At 41.1% G+C, this 15,979-nt stretch overlaps 2 protein-coding genes across 2 annotated transcripts in view; one reads left to right on the top strand and one right to left on the bottom strand.

Moving 5' to 3' along the window:
• Window positions 1–15,979, bottom strand: part of MCM9 (minichromosome maintenance 9 homologous recombination repair factor) — a gene marked incomplete at its 5' end in the record, with an annotated part of 48,179 nt that overhangs the window by 16,602 nt on the left and 15,598 nt on the right.
• Window positions 414–11,887, top strand: ASF1A (anti-silencing function 1A histone chaperone). Its single transcript, XM_083856890.1, has 4 exons — window positions 414–1,392; window positions 4,842–4,957; window positions 9,442–9,618; window positions 11,461–11,887. The coding sequence occupies exons 1-4, from the start codon at window positions 1,284–1,286 to the stop codon at window positions 11,671–11,673; spliced, it is 615 nt and encodes a 204-aa protein (XP_083713016.1). The 5' UTR covers window positions 414–1,283; the 3' UTR covers window positions 11,674–11,887.

The raw sequence follows: 15,979 nt of genomic DNA, 5'->3' as shown, positions 1-15,979 counted from the left end.
CACTTCTGAATCTTTCCTTTTATAAATAAGGTTAAATAAAACTTCAAAACGAGGTCTGGTTGCAAGCAGTTTTTTGCCCTGTTGAGATACAATGCTTTAACTTTTTGCCTGAAGTGAATGGACAAAAGATTATGTTTTGTCCCTGTTGTACCCATGGTTCTGATTTAGTTATGATATTTTGCCCTACTATTCTTCCAGCCTCAATTTTCAGCTAAGGCTTCCAAGCTGGATGTGGTCTTACATTGTTTACAACTTGCAGTGGATGAACATTTTGAAAGGAAATCAATTTCTTCTACAGCTCATATGATTCACTACTTTAAATATAATACACTGACAAAAGAAGTATCTTCTATATATGAATCTAAACCTTATCAATTTTAACAAAAGTTATTGCTGTAAGCAGGATAAACACAGTCCCATAAGCTGTATGCCAGCAATTGAAATAAAGTCACATCCTAGGATTTTTTTTATTATTATTATTTTAAATAAAATCATTGCAAAGGAACAGCTTTCTAACGTAGAGAGTCCCTCTTGGTCATGAATGGAGATCTGATAAGTTGTGTGATAAGTAAGATCTTTCCTGCTGATTTTCCCCTTGACTGGATTTAAATATTTTTAATGCATACAGGAGAAAAAAAAAAAAAAAAAGAAAGAAAATAAAATAAATAAAAAAGAAAAAAAGAAAAAAAAAAGGAAAAAAAAAAAGAAAAAAAAAAAAAGAAAGAAAAAAAAAGGCAGCTATTGATAAGCTCTGGGCACGTTTCCTGGAAATCAGAGCAGCAGATGAGCAGCTGTTCCAGGGCTCCCTGAAGCTCTCCGGGCTGCTCTCCCGCGCTGGCCCCGCCCCCCGGCCCCGCCCCGTCTCGTTGGCCGTTGCGAGCGGCCGTTGCCGGCGCCGGCCGGGCGGGGGCGCTGCGGCGGGGGCGTTGCGGGGCGGGCGCGCGCGGGGCCGCTCTGGCCGGCGCTCGGTGCCCGCCGTGCCCGCGGAGGGAGGGCCCTCGCCCGGCCAGCGGCCAATCCGGGCGGGCGCTGGCGGCGAGCAGGGGCAGAATGGGCTGTAGTTGAGCGAAATAGGGAAAGCGGCGAACAGTGTGGAGCGTTCCCGGTGTAAATAAAAGGGGGGGCGAAAAAAAAAAAAAAAAAAAAAAAGTTTGTGCAAGTCGCCGCCCTGCAGCCTCGCTCGGGCAGCGGCGCGGGGGCCGGAGCGGCGCGGAGCCCGGCGCGGAGACTCGAGTGCGCGGCGCCAACACGCTCTGCCTATTGTTTGTATTTTTTTCCAAAATATGGCAAAGGTTCAGGTGAACAATGTAGTGGTGTTGGATAATCCTTCTCCTTTCTACAATCCCTTCCAGTTCGAAATCACATTCGAGTGCATAGAAGACCTGTCTGAAGGTGAGTAGAATTTTTCTCCCCGATACGGATTTTGCAACCCGGGGCTCCGAGCTCGGGGCGTTTAAGGCTTAAACTTTGCACAGGCCTGCGCCTACAATTTAGCCGTGTTTCCATCTCGGCCGCAGCGCGGTGCGGGGCCGGGGGATGCGCGGCCGGCCGGGGGGGATGTGCCGCTCCCGCCGAGCCCGGCACCGGGGAAAGTTGGCGGGGCCGCCCGCTCCGGGCGCCGCTCGGGCCCGCCGCCCCAGCCCGCCATCCCCGAGCCGCCCAGCCGCCGCAAGTTGCGAGGAACTTGTTAGAGTGGAGGTAGCCATGTTGCCAGCTTTGTGTGTGCGTGGGGGGAGCGAGCGGGAGCGAGGAGGGCTGAGCCGGGCTCGGCGGCCGCGCATCCCCGCGGGCACACGGGATGCTCCGCTCGGCCCCGCGCTGCTCGCCGCGCGGAAAACGCTCCGCGGGGATGCGCTGCGCTGGCCTCGTGCTCCATTTTAATACTAAAAAAAAAAAAAATTTAAAAAAAATTTAAAAAATTAAAATAAGAAAAATCACGGCGGGAGGCAGGGGCGGGCTGGCCCCGCATGCCGGCACCGGGCAGTGTGGTGGGTGCGCGGGGTCGGGGCACGGCTCCGAGGGCAGCGCCGGCCGCGGGAGCCCCGCGGGGGGAGGGGGCCGCCCTCCTGCCACTATTTTTGGAAGTCACTCGAAAGTTACCGGCGGCCGCCCGCGGGCGGGGGTGAGCCCGGCCCTGCCGCCCCGTGCGGACCCCGGTCCCGAGCCGGGGCTCCCGCCGCGCTCCCGCCTTCCCCGGCCCCGCGGGCCGCCCGCCGCCCTCCCCCGGCCGCGCTCCGCAGCGCCGCCCCCCGGCCGGCCGCGGGACGCGCCCCGAGAGCCCGCGCGTCGCCCCGCGGGCGGGAGTTTCGAACGGCTCCAGGACAGGGAGGGAGGAACGCGGGGCGCTCCCGCCGCCGGCGGGCCCGGGAGCGGGAGGAGCCTGCCCGGCTGGGCTGCCTGCGAGTGGTACAAGACACTGCCCGGCGGAGCCCAGCACTGCCGGAGAGCCCCGCGGGCGGAGGGGCGAGGGCAGGGCTGAGGAGAAGGGGAGTCGGTGCTGTCCTGGCTAGGGGGTGCCCTGGCGGGCTCGCTATCGCTGCCTCTGCAGCAGCGCGTACTGGTGCGTGCCGGCGGGACGGTGACAGGGAGGGAGAGAGGGAGGGACGGCCGCCGTGGCGGGAACTTCAGAGGAAGTCTCGCCTGAGCCAGGCTTTCCTCCAGGCCTCCGCCGCCTGTCTCCTGCCTCCTTGGAGCTGGCCGAGGCAGGGGCTGGAGCTGTGCTCCGTGCCCGTCGCCACGTTCTGTCTGGGTCTCTCCAGTCAGGGCTGGCCCCATCCAGCAGCACCGGAGCCCTCGGTGGCAGCTGCTGTGGCAGGTGGCAGTGCCCGTCACAGGGCTCCGTTAGGCTTTTTCTTCCAGTTGTGTACAGCTGTGTGCGATATGCTCCTCACACTCAGGATTTACGGTAAAGTTAATCCTGGACAGTCGTGTTGAGAAGAATTATAGATGGTCCAATGCAGAATTTTCAGCTCACTTCCCCCACCAACAAGTTAGACTAGAGAATAAATTAGGGATGAGCGCTGGTAATCTTTCACATTTAAAAATAAAATTAAACACAGCCATTGTATACTTGATGAAAAGTCATTGCCTTAGCTTTGCTGTGCTAATACATCTGTTTGCTGTGCTGTTTGCAGCCTGTCCTCTGCAACACTGATCCTACAATTAAATCCATCAACTCCAGCCCTCTCTTTCTTAAAGCTGTTGTTCTGTATCAGCATTTTTAAATAACATTTAGAATTTATTTTTTAAAAGTCTAGTTTTACTAATAAGTACTATGAGTTGTTTAGAATCAGTTTTATCCTGTTTTCCTAGAATAATGGCACAGGATGGTGTGATAGTCTTAAGCAGTTTAGCCTAAAAATCCTCATTTCTTGTAAGCAGTAATTTGTCCTCAGATGCAGACAAGAAAGTTCCTTAATTATTGTGGAGTACCTGCAATACTGGCAACAGCTAATACTTCATGCTTAAAAGGTAAATAAACCTTGGAAACTGTGCTATGTTGTACGGAGGAGTAAAATCCCTTCCCAAGCCCTGTTTATTATGATAGTTAAAGCCACAAAACCTGCGCTGATGGTAACAAGAAGAATTCACTAATGAGGAAGGAGAGTTGCAGTCAAGTTCTGTTCAAGAATTTTTTTTCTATGCTTAAATTTCATTTCTGCATCCAGAAACCATGAGGCAGACCTTTGGATTTTCCCGAGTGTACTAATAAGTTACTGTAATAGCTTACAGGTTTGTGCTTTTGTGAAGGTAATAGGGGCATTTTCACAAGGGAAAAAAGAAAAGAAGAAATATACCATGTAAGTGTTTAAGGTACAGTTCTGAAACAACAGCTTAATTAAGAAAATAAGTGTTAGTTACAGTTTTTTGTAATGGTGATCTTTTTCTTTCCCTGTTGTTTTAAAAACCCCAAAACCTGTCATGCAAGATTAGTTTTGTATGGGTTAATACTGTTTTTGAATCAAAAAGGGAAGGTGAAAAGCTGACCCAGGAAGAGCTAATTTGAGCTAATTTGCAGTTTCAACTTTAAAACATCTGTGGGGGAGAGGCTGAGTTAGAAAAAAATGAATTGTAATAAATGTTGGGGATTAGTGCATGGCTTTAAAAAGTAAAATGCTGCATTGTGTTTTGTGGTGTTGTTGTGGTTTTTTTTTTTTTTTTTTTTGTTTTGTTTTGTTTTGTTCTGTTTTGTTTTTTTGCCTATAATTCCATTTCAGGATGTAGATAAGATCAAGCATCACTATCTTTAAGAAGAGTCTAGTCATGGGTCAAAATTTTATGTACTTCCCGGGTAACACAAGTGACACGTGAAGGAATGGGGGCATACAGTTAGTGTGCCTGGAGCTAGCCCAGTGGATTTCTTACTCAAATAAATACTTTCCATGACCTGTGTAATTTAAGCTGTGAAGCGTGTATGTGGAAGGTGGGAATTTTGTTTTTGGGAGCTTAGTTGGTTATTCAAGGATGTGGTGATTTATAGGCATCATCATCCCTGTGCTGCAGCCATTCTGACAGACTTTGAGAAGATGCTCAACACAGGTCCCAGTTAGTAAGAGGGCCTTGTTCTCTGAATAAAATTTGAAAATTAACCTCACTGTGAAAACAGAAGAATTCTTGTGGTGCAACTGACTAGAGAGAGAAAGTGGGATTATCTGGTTCATGAGGACAGGGTCAGGCATCAGTAAATTTCTCTGATGAAGACAGGTCTTTGTTATTTTAGGCTTGTTGCCAAAGAAGTAATTTTAGGTTATGCAAAACTGTAGATAGGCAAGAGTGGAAGACCCCTAACTGTAATGATAAATAATATTTGTTTTTATTTCTTTTTTTTTTTTTTTATGTAGATTTGGAATGGAAAATAATTTATGTGGGTTCAGCTGAAAGCGAAGAGTATGATCAGGTGTTAGACTCTGTTTTAGTTGGACCTGTTCCTGCAGGCAGACACATGTTTGTATTTCAGGTAAGTTTGATTTAACCATTTCTGAAAGAGTTGTGCTAATTTGTTTAGGGATAACTCTGTCCAACTAAGAGGCACTTGAAAAATAATGGTAAAAAAACATTGCAGTGTGCTCCTCAGGGGTGATACACTTTCCTTTACAATCTGTTTTTGAGCTTGTACTTCTTGCCCCTGATATTTCTTGGTTATGTTTTTTATTTGTGGTATCAATAATAACTGATAAAAGCACAGTTCCCATAGCTACTGATATTTTTATCCCATCTGGTTTATAATCAGCACTGCCAGTTGCCTGGTTTACAGTGGCACCATCAAGCTCACCTCCTCTGCCACTGGTGACAGTTTCAGACAATCAAGAGCACCAGGTTAATGCAGGCAACACCTTCAGAGCATCAGACCAACAAACTAATTGTAAAACTCAGTCAGAACAATCAAGAAGTTTGTTTCTGTTTGGCAGAACACATGCTCAACTGTGATGTTTGGCTAAGCAGGCTAAATCATAACAAAATACAGCGATTTCTAAAATAAAGACAGAAAACCAGTGGTAAATGGGAGGTATTCAGGACACAAGGGTGTAGATCAAGACTACACAAAAAAGACTAGAGCATGGGATAGTCCCATAAAATACTGCTGTTAAAGCCAAAAGTTACTAAGGAGTAATGAAGGAAAAGAAAACAGGGAAAGAGCAACACTAAGACGGGTACTGGCCTGGTCTTGTTTCTATTTTAACTCATTGAGATGCAGGAGAAAAAAAACCTAAAGTGGGTTTGCCTGAATTCTTACAGAAGCTTTCTTTTGTTTGGGATAGCTTCTTTTGTGGTGGTGGGGTTTTTTTGTTCATTTTTTATTCAAAACCATAATTTTTATTAAAACTAACATTTTTCTCTATGAAATACTAGATTTATTCTTGTAAACTGAGAGCAAAATCTATTGGATGAAAAATCAGATAGAAACTGAGTATATCTTATTGCCTAAGAACCCTGCTATTTTCCCAAATACTATAAATTCACTTAACTAATGGCAAATGCATGCTGAAGTATGAGCATTAAAAACACCAAAGTACTGATGAATACGCCCCCTTATTTCTCATGGTTACTGTAACGGGTTTAAAATAATATCAGTATTTGTGAGGCATCCTGATTAATCCTGTAAGTTCCAGGAAAGGTAGTTTATTTGGAATTTTGGGGGTGTTTGTTTATTCTGGGCTGTTTTGTTTTGTTTTTTTCCTTAAAGGACAGGCTTAAGGAATATGATTAGAGTGGAGGTTGCACCATTTATCAACCACATACATGCAAATCAGTGCTGAAACATTTCTGTTTGGTTTTGGAGCCAGGCCTAATTTTTTCCACACTACAAATAAGGCAGATGTGTAACAAATGCATCATTTATTAACAGTTTTTTCATTATCAAGACATTACAGCTTATGGCATTAATTGGTCAGAAATAGGTGATCCTCTATTGCTCTCAGAGGGGGTACCTTGTGTTTGTATGTGGGAAAATCAGCTGGCATTTACATTTCTAATTTAAAAGATGCACTGTTCTCAGTCAAAGGTCTCAAAATTCCTTGTTGATTGTGATGGGAAGGAGCAAGAAGCAGGTGTCTAAAAAAGGCATGTTTTGGCTGTATGATTGGGCAGGTCTCAAATTAAATTTTCTCATCTTACAGTTTCTGTAGAATGGATTCAGCAATTGTATCCTGGTTATAAATGACACTGCAGCCGAATTAGGAGGAGATGTGTAGAGATTTTGCATAGATTGGAGTAGTAAGAGATTCCTTCTGTTAAAATATCCTTTTTATTTCTTATGGAAGTACAATTGGGTCTGAGTATATTATGCTTCAAAGGCTCTGGATTTCAGGTGAGGGTAGGACTCAGCTCAGTGTACACAGGAGACCCCAAAACCCAAAGTGCTGCAAGAAGCCTTTGCTGATGACTGAAGCAGTTCTGTTCACCAAGCTGAAGCAGCCTGGGATACAGAGAAAAGAGAAGGCAAGAATGGGGCAAAGCACAGAACTGCAGGAGGCATGTGATACAAAGAAAAGAGATTGTGTTTGTGGGGAATAGCATAAGGAAAGGACCTTTGCAGACGAGTATAAAATTTTCAGGTAATCTGCTGTAGCTTTTTCTAGATAGGAAAATGGCTGAAATAGCAACTAAAATGGAGTACCACACAGATTACCAAGGATGATAAAAATACCTTAAATGAAAAAAAAAAAGTGGATCAGGTTGGGAAATCAGCCTTAGAGAAAGATGGACAATTATTGTGCTTTTCAGACTTACAAAAGCAGCATTTTGTTTTAAAACCCCAAAACATTACCTTTAAAAGGGTTTCAATAGTAAAGGCCCACAGCTTGGCCTATTTGTTTCTAAATGCCAAGATACATGTAGTGAAACCTGATTCCTTCTTAATTCTCTCGGGAATTTGTAATAAAATCATGGAAACTTCTTTTTGAGTATATAGGCACATAAATAATTTACTGTTCTTAAGTGAGCATATAACCTTTGCTACCTACTCTGCAGTAATAGCTATATGAATAAATACCATGTGGAAAAGCAAGATAATTCAAGGCATACACATGGGCTAATTTCATAAATTTTAAAAGTAATTTATAACATAAGAATGGCATATTAAGACAGTGATTTTTATGCAAAAATTAATCTACTGTCTCTGTCCACCAAAACATCTGTTTGCAGATAATTGCTTATTTATCATGTGGTCATGACCAAGCTCTTTTTTTCCTCTACCTGCATCTGATCTTTGGTTCCTGAGTAATCAAGAGGTTTGACAAAAACAGGAAGTTGAAAATTTGACAAAACTGTTTTAAATAGTCTTCAGTGTTATCTTCATGCAGCAAAACAATGATTGAGAGATAAAAAACGATTAGTAGAATAGAATATTTCCTTGGGTTCAGAACTGTGTCAGGATATTATAAGACAGAAAATGACAGTAGGAGGGAACCTGGAAAAGCTAAGATCCTACATTAGCATGTGAGTAGAGTTTAATAGGGAGTTAAATGGAGCATGGTCATTCTGTTGCCTATTACTGTGGAATTTAAAGTGATCAGATAATTCTGGGCACTGTTAGAACAAGACTACTGAACTAAAGTAATGATTTAATCTGTATTGGCCGTTCTGGTGATTTCCTCAAGCTTCTGCATTTTTTTTGTTCCTTGGCCATCCTTTCCATTCCCCTGTGCTAGTTGTAAAGCCATTCAGACATTTTCTATTTCCTCCAGGGCTGGAGGAAGATGAGTTCTACCTGATTCCCTGGTTTCTTCTCCTCCCTCTGGTGGTATTTCTGCCTGAGAGGTCTGACTCACCTAATTCTTTTGCAAAGTGCCTACAACTTCTCACAAAAAGCTAGACTGGTTTGAAGGCTTAGAATTGCCAAAGAGTAGAAGCCAATCCTGCATGGGCAGCAGCTCCCAAATTTCACCATGCTGGAGCATATAGATACTCCAGAAAAGTAGAGATGAGAGGGGCAACAGGAATTAATTCCATTCATCCTCTGTCATTAGGCAAGGTTTGTTACACCCAAACCATCTGAACACACATTACTAATACCAATGTGTTCTCACAACATGGGTGTGTTCATTGTTGACTTCAGATCTTCATGTGGAATTGTAAATATGAAGCTGTTTTACTATGCCTGGATTGCTGTTACTTTAAATCCTGCAGCAGAATTAGGTATCACGTTTTAACAAAAGATGTGGTAGTAAGGAGGCATTTTAAGGGACTGATGCGAGCCACATTTTATGAGGCAAATTTTATTGATAAGTGACTGCAGATCCATGGTAAGTAAGAACATTGAGGAAGATTGTATTAGTTGCTTATTAGTTAAGTTTGCATACTGACTGAAAATATTCAGGTGTCTTGGAGAGATGATGCATTGAACTGCATAAATTTTAATGAATATAAGTATTAGGAATGAAGCCAGAAAAAGTACTTCATTCCTTCCTGAGAAATCTGTGGAACAGCTCAAACCTTATCATAGCCCATCCCTTTTCTTGCTGAAGTGTAATTTGCAATCTGTAGTTTTAAGGATTTAGTCTTGTTACAAGCACACATACAGACAATTCAAACTTGAGGGTGTATGAGAAAATAATCTTGCTCTATGGAATTACCCAGATGGGCTGGAGAACTGTGGCACTGTAGAACTGGAGTAATGTTGGTACCTCTGTCTGAACAATGGTTCAGTTGATCATATATTTAAAATATATCTATATCTATATATATAAAATCATATATTTAAAAAGAGTTTTGGATCAAGTCACCCATGAGAAATGTCAGCAAACAATTTTACTGTATTCCATTTCTGTCATTAGAGTATAGTGTTCTAAATGTAGGGTTGATGTTGTGAAAGCAGTATATTTTCTAGTTAACAATTTTAAATATAGTTACTGCTTAGCTGCTGAAACACACTATTTGAGATTCCCCTGCTAGGTAGGCATGTGCTATCAATTTTAATTTATCTTTCCCTTTCACATTTAGGCTGATGCACCTAACCCAGGGCTTATTCCAGATGCAGATGCAGTAGGTGTTACAGTTGTGCTAATTACATGCACTTACCGAGGTCAAGAATTTATTAGAGTCGGCTACTATGTAAACAATGAATATACTGAAACAGAACTGAGAGAGAATCCACCAGTAAAGCCAGATTTTTCTAAGGTAAGGCATGTTTTGTTTTAGGCTTTTAAGAAACAGGCTCAAACCCCGGTGATCTCACAAAGTGCATGGAATGAGGCACCAAATAATGGGAAATACTCGGGGGGGACAAACTACAAGTGCCATGTAGTTGTCATAAATTTAGGTAATACTGACAAACCATCAAAAATTTCCACCATCTTGAAGACTTGGCTGTACTTTCACACTGACTCTGAAATAAACCATTGGATTTATTTCCACCTGCACCACTGTTTACAAAGTGGCTCTGTTCTTCAGAAAAGCAGAATGTTTTTTCTAGGCCCGTCAACCTGGAACTAAGTTGTAGATACTCACTTACTACAGTTGTTACTCAGCTGTTCCAGTGTTTCTGGAACTTAAACAAACTGAGGAACAAACTAGCTGTAAAATGAGAGAACATGGGTAGCCTGGTTAGATGATTACTGTCTAATTTGATATTATATACTGATAACTGTCTTATTTGACAAAGGAAGTATACAGATAAAGCTACAAAAACATATATCCTTCATGGCAACAATTAAACCAGGACTAGAATTAAAAGATGAAGTGAAATAGTATGTTTTTCTATGCTTAATTGAATTTTCAGTGATAAGAAGTATGTTCTGAAAGTTTAAAAGTAAAGTTTAAAAAAATTAAATTCTTGAACTTTACGTATGTTTCTTTCTTTGTTTCTTTCATTTAAAACACAACTGATTTATTTTGTTGGTTATCAATGCCAAAATGGTTGACTCCCTTTAAGCATTTGAATGTAGAATGCCTAGAACTACTTGTCTTCATTCTCTGTTGATGTAAAAAGGTAGCTTTGCTCATATGGAAAAGAACAGCAAACACTATCATATATTTGTATACGGAGTCCTTGATGTGACTTGGGGACAAAATGGAAATGCACAAGTAAAAGGTTATTGAAGTGACTGATTAATTATTGGGTAATAAGCTCTACTAGGTTCTAAAAAAGAAATAGTCTTTTTAGTTTGCATAAGGGCTCAGGAAATACTTAATGAGAGTACACTTTCTTGGAGAATGAAATCAACAAAGCAAAGCTTTCCTGTGATCAGTCTTAAATGTCATAGTGAGTGTCCAGTGGTGCTAAGTTGCCATGCTCCAGGTAACTATATATAATATTTCACCCCTTTTCAAAATAAAAAGAAAAACAGCTTTTGGGTTTTTTTTTTTTTTTTGCTGCATACATAAATAAATGCAACATGTTTTCAAAGAAAAATGAAGGCCAGCCATGAGAATAAGATAGATGACTAATCATGTCCACTGCCACAGTGTTGGTATCTTCCAAATATAAGTGTTTTTATTTTAAAACTTCAGTAAATAAATCCTCTTAGTGAAATCATCTAAAGTTTGGTAGTTTAAGGATAAGGTGTACTTTCTAATGAAGATGAAAAGTTGATGGAATTGATATGTATTGCAAATACCATAAAGTTGATGCAAAATTTGATGAAGTACTGTGGTTTGCAAAATCCTGGTGGGGGCAGAAGTTATTTGCTTTACTAAAAGCTGGATCAAATAATAAACACTTGCACTTTACTTGTGGATCTCTTTCACAGCCTTGACCTTGCAGAATAGTTAAAATACTCCCCTGAGAAAGGGGTTGTTCTGCTGAGTAGAATATTAGGGAAAATGAATAAGTGGTTTACTGTAAGCACATTTCTGATCCGTAGGTAGTGGCTATAGATTCCCATTGATGTGAATTCCTTTTTTAAACAATTTGTTTTATGTAAACAAGGCTGTAGGGACTAAAAGGAAAAAAAACTATATGCATATGAACTCCAGTTTGAGAAGTACACATTACAATCCATGTATTTTCTTCTTTCTCAGCTTCAAAGGAATATTTTGGCATCTAATCCCAGAGTCACAAGATTCCACATTAATTGGGAGGACAACACTGAAAAACTGGAAGATGCAGAGAGCAGTAACCCAAATCTACAGTCCTTGCTTTCCACAGATGCATTACCTTCAGCATCAAAGGGGTGGTCAACATCAGAAAATTCACTAAATGTTATGTTAGAATCTCATATGGACTGCATGTGACTAACCACCATCCTTTTGGTACTGTATATGTGTTAAACTGTAAAAACAACCAGAACTATTTCCTTCAAATTCCATAAATACATAGTTGAAGCAATGTGAAGAACTTGTTTTAAAACATCCTGTAGAAAGTTTATAAAAAAAACCCAACAAAAACCCAACAAACAAACAATATTTGAGCAGATTGTGAAATATAAATACAACTATTTTTAAGTAATTGCCTTTTTTTTCTAATGTGTTATTCTATGTGGTCTAAACCAAACCTGATTAAAGTCTATGTATTCTCTCCCCTCCCCCCTTACTTTGTAAGCACTATTAAAACCTAAAAAAAGTTTATAAGTTAAAACATTCAGGCAAAATGAAGGAATAATGCCATGTCCTCATCTCTGCTATCCCGATTGCCAAATATAAAGTGCCCTTTATTAGCATCTTAAAAAACAAAACTGTCATTAGATGAAGTGCAAAAAAAAAAAAAAAATCTCTTAATAACAAACAAAGTCCAAAAATGTCCTTTTGCTCTGAAAGCAGACAGCACAGTATAATTTTAGGTGCAAGCTTCTTTTCCTTTCAAGGCACATACTTGTTACTTAAACCCTGCAATTTGAGATTTACCATCTGCTATCTTGGATTTTAGGACTCTTTTTTTTTTTCTTAAATCTCCTGCCGCTGTTTAGTCAAAGTGTGGTTTTGTTCAGGACAGTGTTTCATGTGGATTGGGGTGGGTACCTCAGGAAAGAACCCTTTTTCAACCACCCTAATAGCATACACAATTGGTTGGAAGAATGCAAGCAATTACTAGAAGATTCTAAGCCTCAAAAGCAATAGTGTGAATATTCCAGCTATGCTCTTCTGCAAGATTATTATGGATTACCACTGGTTAGTATGTTTATTTTCAGGCATGCTTTATTGTAGTCTTTTTCAGTAGTAGTAAGGAGTTTGGGTGTTTTCATTTTTTTGAAACACTTGGAATTCAAAATTTCTCTGTTTTCTCTCTAGCCTTAAAAGCAATCCTCTTCACTGGTATAAACCCTGTTGTGGCAGGCATGACACACTCAAGAATACATCGCTTGCCCTGAAGCTCTTGCAGTGAGACATCCCTATTACCTGAGGCGTCCTTGAAAATAAAAGGAACTAAGCAGTAACCTGTAAAAACTTAAGAAATTGTAACATTTAAGAATTTAGTTATTCCTTCCAATCCTCATTAGCCTTATTTATATTTACTGTGCCTGTATGTACATTTAAATTGTAATCTGTCATGCCAGATTACAGGAATATAGTTCTGTTTACTAGTCACTGCCCAAATTATGAACCTTTGTAGGTTCTGGGCCCTTCAAAAAAAGGTAGATTTCATGCTGATTGATAGTGTAGCTCTGAATAAAAAGAGAATGCTTTCTGTTTTCTTTCTGCATTCTCTAATAGGGATGAAGATATCCCAGACAGTGCTTCTGTCTTTCCACATTATTAGTGAAATTGTCTAAATTTCAAATATGTGTTTTTTTAAACTGGAAAGGAATGACCTGATCTGAATGTTTTTCTTGTATGGAAACTCAGCAGTACTCATCTACGGTAGAAGAATGAATTAATGAAATCCATGAGTATTTGGAGGCCTAGTTCTAATATATGCTCTTAACAATCTTTCTCTAATTGTTTAAAGTGATAACCAGAAATCTAAAAATATTAACACTCATCAACAGGACTTAAAGAATTGGTTCCATGAACTAGCAGTTACTTCCCTTGAAGGCTGAAATTCTGTGAACTTCATCTCTGATATTCAATGCCACTTTTAGGTCTGCAGTGACATTTTGAGATTTTTCATGCACTTTATGTTCTATTTATAAGTCTGTTTAAAATATCTCATAAATGTAAGCATGTAAATAACTTAGTTACCTGCTGAAGGATTGACAGGCTTTTGCAGTCTGCCTTGAATTAAGGCTACTGTAGTAGTATCTCAAAGTTTTGCCTCTATTGAATATTCAAATGAAAACATGATCCAAGTACAAGCCGTAACCAGAATCCATCCACTGGTACCATGAAGGCTTTTTAGAAGCATATGCCACAAAGTGATGGAAGCAAAACCATTATTGCTGCCATTGCAAAACCAACTACAAAATTTAGTCAGCAGAATTATGTCACCCAGCAAACCAATTTAGAGGAATGGAAAAGTGAAGCTCTGTTGTCAGTGGAAAAAGTCATCTGTGCATGAGAATTTGGGTGCAATAAACTTCAGGCTCAACTGTGGCAGGATGCTGGAGCAGAGTTTGGCACCACCTTACCTGATACGCTGATGTGGCCTGGACAGAGCTGACCCACCACTAGCAGGAAAAAACAATGCTGTGCTTGGTGAAAACTGGAGACAAACAACCCTACCTCATGATCTTTGCAAGATAAATGGCATTTCTATGCTTTTTGAGAGGCTGGCTGCCTCAGGTCTTTGCAGCTTTGTCCAGATCTTAGCAATCCATGCACCCTGCATTCTGAGTGTTGCATTTCCTGACAAAATCACATTCGAGAGACAGAGAATTTGAGGAGTGAACTTCCAGTCCCCCAGAGACTTGAGGCAATATCACAGCACAAACTCAGTGGTATTAAAAGATAGAATGCACGTCGGGCATCGGTAAAGACTTGTCCCTGGTCTCTGAAGGTTTTAGGTCTGTGCACATGAACAGACAACCAGTGCTGACATCACAGCATTACCATTTCAAGGTTGAAGATGTATTCACCTTGCCACAAACCTTTACTTGCAGAGGCCATCAAGATGCAAAGGAATCCTACAGATTCTGCTGGCAGGAGTGGTGATGTCTCTTACTGTGTTTTCATCTCGGACAGGCAGACCATTAGAAGACTGTCATAATGCTTATCAGTGTACAGAGAAGTAAGTGGATCAGACAAGGTAACATGGATGAAAAATGTGTGTGGTTTTTATGTCTAGCTTGAAAAAAAGTTGTCCCTCAGCTTACAGTCACTGATTTATTCAGGCAATACCTTCAAACGAATTACTATGACACTTGAATTTGAAGGAGGCAAAATGGTTCCAGCTCTATCAAAATGGATACTAGTGAAATTTAATCTTTTCAGTGGCTTTACAAAGCTCCACTGAAAATGCCAATCCCTACTACCAATCTTCAACAATGAAGCAACTGGGAGCTTTGCTACACTAACCACAGTAACTTAGTTTATGGCTTACAAGACACTTGTATTCTTGAGATGGGAGTGACGAAGTCACAAAGAAATCTGATGATCTGACAGTACATTATTTTCTTTGGTGTGCCTCAGCTGCCAGTTTTCTGGAAGTCAGCTCAGACTGAAAGGTAGCCACCTGCAGCTAGACTAATTATCCACTGACATCTGAAAATGCTGGTAGGAAGTAAAAAGGGAAAACCCCAAATGTGCTATGCATGTATACTCCTAGCAAGTCGTCATTTATCAGAGAAAAAATGGCAGAAAAGGGCAAAGTTAACTAAATCTTCTGGCTTCAGTCTGGAAAGCTGCAGATCCTTCACGTACCTAACTATCCTACTCCTTATCCATAGCACACTGCTCTGCAAGAATACAGATTATCTTATTTATTTTGATAGCCACAAAAGTTTTGGTCAGGAGTTGATGGGTTAATTTTTGCTGTGGTTGCTGGCTGGGGGGCTCTGCTCAGTGCCAGCCAGGAAGATGCAGCAAAACTGACAACTACATGTAAGGGATGGCAGTGTGTGTGTGTAACTCTTCTTCCTAGGCCCTCCCATTTCTGTTTCTGTTCCCAGTTCTGCTTCTTAAAAGCTGGTCTTGTACTGTGTGATAGGAGAACAGGGCTGGAGAATATGGATGGAGGGCTTTTTCCTTACATCATTAAAAAATGATGTAAGGAAGAGCCAGCTGGAGGCACTAGGAAGGCTTTCTTAAAAGGCAAACCCAAGGCTTCTACATGGAACTTTGGGGGTCATTTAAGGAGGAGATGGAGGGAGGATACACTTAAACATTTCCAGCTTTAGCTAATGCAGTTTTGGGGGCATGGCTGTGTACTCACTGTCCATGGCCTGATGGATGTGACTGCAGACTAGAGAAAGTCAGAGGAAGGAGATGCACATGCTACACAAGAGACAACAGCTACATGTTACCAGCAGTGTGAAGAACTGGCTGAACTGAACTGGAGAAACCTCCCGTGGACCACAAGATAAGGGGGACAGACTTTCAAAATAAGGGTATCCTCTCTTTTGTCCTTTCTCGCTAGGAGGGTGGGGCAGACCTCAACTTAAAGTGGAAAGAAGGAGGGACTTCACTGTATGGTAAAGGAAAGGCTGAAGACATCTGTTACCCATCC

This window comes from Zosterops lateralis (assembly GCF_965231275.1).
Source record: "Zosterops lateralis genome assembly, chromosome: 3".
Lineage (NCBI taxonomy): Eukaryota > Metazoa > Chordata > Aves > Passeriformes > Zosteropidae > Zosterops > Zosterops lateralis.
The sequence above is the reverse complement of the archived record's forward strand: the minus strand, read 5'-3'. Positions and strand labels throughout refer to the sequence as shown.

Excerpts from the sequence above, each read along its gene's own strand:
- ASF1A (XM_083856890.1), top strand. The coding sequence starts at position 1,284 with ATGGCAAAGGTTCAGGTGAACAATGTAGTGGTGTTGGATAATCCTTCT. Across the intron at positions 1,393-4,841 it reads CATAGAAGACCTGTCTGAAG|ATTTGGAATGGAAAATAATT; the intron begins GTGAGTAGAATT and ends TTTTTTATGTAG. Across the intron at positions 9,619-11,460 it reads TAAAGCCAGATTTTTCTAAG|CTTCAAAGGAATATTTTGGC; the intron begins GTAAGGCATGTT and ends CTTCTTTCTCAG.